Genomic DNA, 5,000 nt, shown 5'->3' with positions numbered 1-5,000 from the left:
AGGAGGAGCTGCAAGCTGCTGCTGCTGCTGCTGCTGCATGAGTCTTCGTTCCTCCCTGTAGCCTCGATGATGGCGAGTTCTTTATAAAGATTTTTCCTCTCTTTCTTCTCTTTTACTATTTTTAGTCAATTAAGAAATATAAATCATAAAAAAGAAGAAAACAAAAGAGAGAAATGCATTAAATGGTATAAGAGAAGAGTATTCATGTCTGATCTGCAGCAGCAGCAGTAGCAGCAGCAGCAGCAGCAGCAGCAGCAGCAGCAATTCTCAGCCACAGCAAAATGGCGAAGGCACAGAGGGATTTTTTTCCTTTCTTTCTTCCATTAGGAGAATAAATAAATATAAAATAATAAATGTAATTAAAAACAAGAAAACAAGGAGTGTTAACAGCAAGAAAAATTTTATACTAATTATTATTCAGCATAGCATTGAGGTGTCTGTACACCCGAAGAAGGACGAAGGAAGTTTTATGTTATTCATGTTTATTATAATAATTAATAATTTATAAATAAAAAAGAATTTATTTATACCTAATTAATTGCACTATAAATTGCCCTAGTTAATCAATATAAATTAAGAAGAGAGCAACAACAATATTATACTTATTAATATTATTTCTTATATTGTATGTAAAGTATTTTTTTATACAAAGGGAAAGGAATAAAAAAGAAAAAGAAGAAAAAAACAAACATAATTACCTGCCCATACACCCCAGCTTACCACCATAAAAGAAAGAATATAATAACAAATAACATCATTAATATTATTTATTAATATTTTTTACTATAACATGAATTATTATGTTATTTTCTTTTATCTTTTTTTTTTATAAGGAAGAATAATTAGTAAATAAATAAATATTTTTGTGATGATAAGACTGCAGCGCAGCGCATGCAACTCTGCTGCTATGTATGCATGCATGCAAGAATATAGACGCCCTTTTTATATAAATAAAGAAATGCAGCAAAGGACAATTTCCCTCTCTTAATACAATATAATAATAAACAATTAATTAATAAATAAAATTTTATTTCCTCTATAGATACGGCCTAGATGCTGATAAGACAGCAGAATTGAGGTGTATATACACCTCAATATGTAGGGAATATTTCTTTTTTATGTTCTTCCCTCCATTATTCTCCTGCTGTTTACAACACAATTTATTATTATTTATGATTAACATAATAACAATAAAACAACAACAAGGAAGGCACAATCTATGATTGAGGTGCCTGTACACCCCACGTACATATCTATACGTGTAGTCACATACAACACACACACCTAGTAGGGATACAGAAGAGACAAGACTAATGCTGCTGCTGCTGCTTCTGCTGTTGCTGCTGCTGTTTCTGCACTAGTGTCTTCTACTGAAAAAGCAACAAGAACTCGGAGTAAATAATAACTGCCTATCCTGCTGCTGCTGCTGCTGCTGCTGCTGGTATTGGTGCTGTTGGTGCTGCTGCTGCAGCAATATGCTGCATGCGTTATGCTTGTGTTCCCAACGAAATGATCTTAGTAGATATCTGTTGGTAAGAAAAGGAGAACGGCGTTGCATGCAGCCATGGCTAGCTGCTTGCCCTTGAGGTGTCTAGCCAGCTGCAGCAGCAGTTGCTGCTGTTATTGCAACTCTTGCTGCTGCAGTTGCTGCTGCTGTTGTTGTTGCTGCTGCTGTTTCTTTATACCTATATACCTCCAGTAATAGGATATTAAATAGGTACTGTAGGTCTATTAGGTAATAAAGAAAAGAGCAGAGAAGATATAAACCGCCAGAAGAAGAGAAGAAATTAATTTTATATTTACTTTTGTTTTGCTGCTTGTGTCTTCGCCTTCTCTGTGCCGCGCACCTGTAGATAAACAAATAAATAAAAAAAACAAGAAAAGAAGAATAAAAGACATAAAGTAGTAATAATATAATTAATTATTAATGCATATATATACAATTAAAACAAATAAATGCATGCAGAGATAAAGCCCCAAAAGTATACAATAAAAACATATATTCCCTTATACACACACACACACACACATACACATAAACATACACACAATAATCCTACAGTAAATAAATAAATAAATAAATAAATAAAGGGGTATTATTATAAGGAACAATATATATACACATAAATATATGTATGTATGATGAATAATAATAAAAAAGAAGAAAAAGAAGGAAAGAAATATATTTATTTACCTTCTTTCTTCTATTCTTAAGCTCCTTAGTTGCTCTCCTTCCTTTCTTAGGCTGAGCCTCTGCGACTCCCATCCTAACAAGACGATAGCGATGCTCAAATCTTTGTGCAGCCTTAAAGTCATCATATATCCATGCCTGTCCTCTGCTCCTTCCTCCACCAAATGCTGTAGATAAATTACCTAATATAATACATCTAGGATCCTGTACCTTAAATTGTTGCATTAATCTTTGCTGTAATTCTTTACGACTTACATTTGCACGACCTAAATGTAATATATCTACATACATTTGTTTACGTTGTAACAAAGGATTTGTTAATAATTTACGAATACGTACTGTAAATGGTGCCTTTGTGTCCGACATCTTCAATAAATTTATTGCAGCAAATTGTTTTTTGCTGCTTAATTATGATTCTCCTGCTGCTGCTGCTTATTTATGGCTGCTCTTGCCCAACGGAGGGAGGGATATCGAAGAGAAACAGCGGAAAAAAATGATCCACGCAGCAGCTGCCGTTACGGAGAAAGAGGAATTCAGATATTGTACAAATGTACAAAAATCCTCATAAAGACGAACAACTGTTGCGCCAACTTCATCATCCTCATGCATCATGCAGACTACACTACGGCCTCTCTCTCCCCCCACATCGCAGCCGCAGCCATTTTGACGACCTACAGAGCTGCGGGGCTGCAGCCGTAGTAGCGCCCCACCCCACGGTATATACCTATACCAACAATACAATCAACAGGGAATTCCAAGAAAAATCAACAAAACCGAGCAAATTAAGCCTCGGGAGGGATCTTCAGGACTCTGTGTCGAACGGCTGCTTCTAAATACACCAAAATGAGGTACGCCCGTCATGTTATCGTTACAGCATTTGCATAATGGTGGGGTGATCCTCCATTAAGAATACATCAATTTCATGATTTCAACTCTTCAATTGGAATTTTATGAATAATTATGCACAAATGTCCAAGAAAAACACGAACATTCCCTGGGTTTCCACACCCAACTTCATCATCATGTCTATACCATCAAGAGGTTCTGTACAATATCTTCGGTAGCGAGAAAGCGGCATTTTTATGGCAAATGAATTTTCTCCTCTTCTTGAATAAAATAAATTATAAACGTAGCGAAAGAGAGGGTTTCGCATTGACTGGCTTTCTTCGGTGTCCCCTATACCTACTTCCAGCTTCCCGTTCGTGTTGTTGGCATGTGCGGTGTACATGCAGCTGAAATGTTAGTGATGCATTGCGATGCGTTGCAGAATAAAGCAGTTTATCTTGGCATGCCGTGCGAACATGTCAGGTTCTTTGTGTTTTTTATCGTAGTATGAATAAGCTTTCTTGCAGTGCAAGCTATTAATGTACACATTTGCGTGTTTTCTTCTTGAATGTGTTCGCAGCAAGCTAAGCCAGGAGACCCTCAACGCGGCCATTGCCTCCATTTTGAAGGGGTCGCAGGAGAAGAAGAGGAAGTTTGTGGAGACCATTGAGTTGCAGATCAGTACGTTTATTATTCCGGTTGTCGCCTAGTATAGCTGCATGCAGTACGTTTCCCTCTCCTTTTTATGGGCTCAGCACCATGATTATGCTTCTTGCATGCATTTATTTCTTTTTTTTCTTCCGCAGGCTTAAAGGACTATGACACCCAGAGAGATAAGCGTTTCTCTGGCTCTGTGCGTCTGCCACACGTGCCTCGTGCCAAGTCCAAGGTAGGTGTATAATATATTATACATTTTTTCTTCTTTTTATGCTCTTTTCTTGTGTATATGCCATCATTATGGGCATTATTCTTTAGCGTTTTCTTTCCTTTTTCTTATTGTTATAGTGTTTATATTCTCCCCTCTTCCCTTTTTTTTTTTCTCTCTTTACAGGTTTGTGTGATTGGCGATGCCGTACATATGGAGGAGGCAAAGGCTTTAGGCCTCGACTGTATGGACATTGAGGCCCTCAAGAAGATTAACAAAAATAAAAAGATCGTCAAGAAGTTGGCACGCAAGTATGTAATTACTATACGTATATGTATACATATATATATCTATATATAATATTTACATGTATATAATTATAATTGAATAAGAAAGGAATGGATATATTATATATACAATATATACATATCCTTGCAGCAATTTTGTATATCTGTGTATATATACACTGCAGGACATACTGCTACACCTGTTGCTGCTGTTGGATTCCCTAATGATAATAATTGTGCTGCTGTTTCTGTTGCTGCTGTTGGTGTTGTTGCTGCTGCTGCTGGTGTGTATAGATATGACGCGTTTTTAGCATCACAAGCCTTAATACCACAGATACCTCGTTATTTAGGTCCTGGTCTAAACAAAGCAGGAAAATTCCCAACACTAATTACTCATCAAGATAAAATTGAAGATAAAATTCTTGAAGTCCGATCCTCCGTCAAATTTCAACTCAAAAAAGTGCTCTGTATGGGTGTAGCCGTAGCCAATGTAGAGATGACAGAGGCACAGGTAAGAAAAATAAAGGGTTTAGGGTTTAGGGTTTAGGGTTTAGGGTTTAGGGTTTAGGGTTTATGATATAATTTGGGTTTCGTAGGGTTTAGGGTTTGAATGGGAATCAAATTTCTGCCGCTAATGACCAATGACCAACACAACAGATAAAATAAGCATTTTTAGGGTTTAGGGTTTATTAGGGTTTGTTAGGGTTTGTATCAGTAGTGTTAGGAGTGTATGCTGTATCATGGGTATAATTATATTAGTTAGCTAGTTAGTTAGCTAGTTAGCTAGTTAGCTAGCTAACTAGGTAATAAGTATATATATATATATATATAT

General features: G+C 36.4%; 2 protein-coding genes across 2 annotated transcripts; one reads left to right on the top strand and one right to left on the bottom strand.

Moving 5' to 3' along the window:
- Positions 1–1,799: 1,799 nt before the first annotated feature.
- EMWEY_00013050 (40S ribosomal protein S24, putative) lies at positions 1,800–2,557 on the bottom strand (the record flags this gene model as incomplete). The annotated part of the gene is made up of 2 exons (XM_013479187.1): positions 1,800–1,847; positions 2,195–2,557. The coding sequence occupies 2 exons, from the start codon at positions 2,555–2,557 to the stop codon at positions 1,800–1,802; spliced, it is 411 nt and encodes a 136-aa protein (XP_013334641.1).
- A 477-nt stretch (positions 2,558–3,034) lies between these two features.
- EMWEY_00013040 (60S ribosomal protein L10a, putative) lies at positions 3,035–4,886 on the top strand (the record flags this gene model as incomplete). The annotated part of the gene is made up of 6 exons (XM_013479186.1): positions 3,035–3,039; positions 3,597–3,697; positions 3,823–3,905; positions 4,068–4,192; positions 4,463–4,679; positions 4,884–4,886. The coding sequence occupies 6 exons, from the start codon at positions 3,035–3,037 to the stop codon at positions 4,884–4,886; spliced, it is 534 nt and encodes a 177-aa protein (XP_013334640.1).
- Between the last annotated feature and the right edge of the window lie 114 nt (positions 4,887–5,000).

This window comes from Eimeria maxima, genomic scaffold, assembly GCF_000499605.1.
Source record: "Eimeria maxima Weybridge genomic scaffold, Emw_scaff96, whole genome shotgun sequence".
Classification (NCBI taxonomy): domain Eukaryota; phylum Apicomplexa; class Conoidasida; order Eucoccidiorida; family Eimeriidae; genus Eimeria; species Eimeria maxima.
The sequence above is the reverse complement of the archived record's forward strand: the minus strand, read 5'-3'. Positions and strand labels throughout refer to the sequence as shown.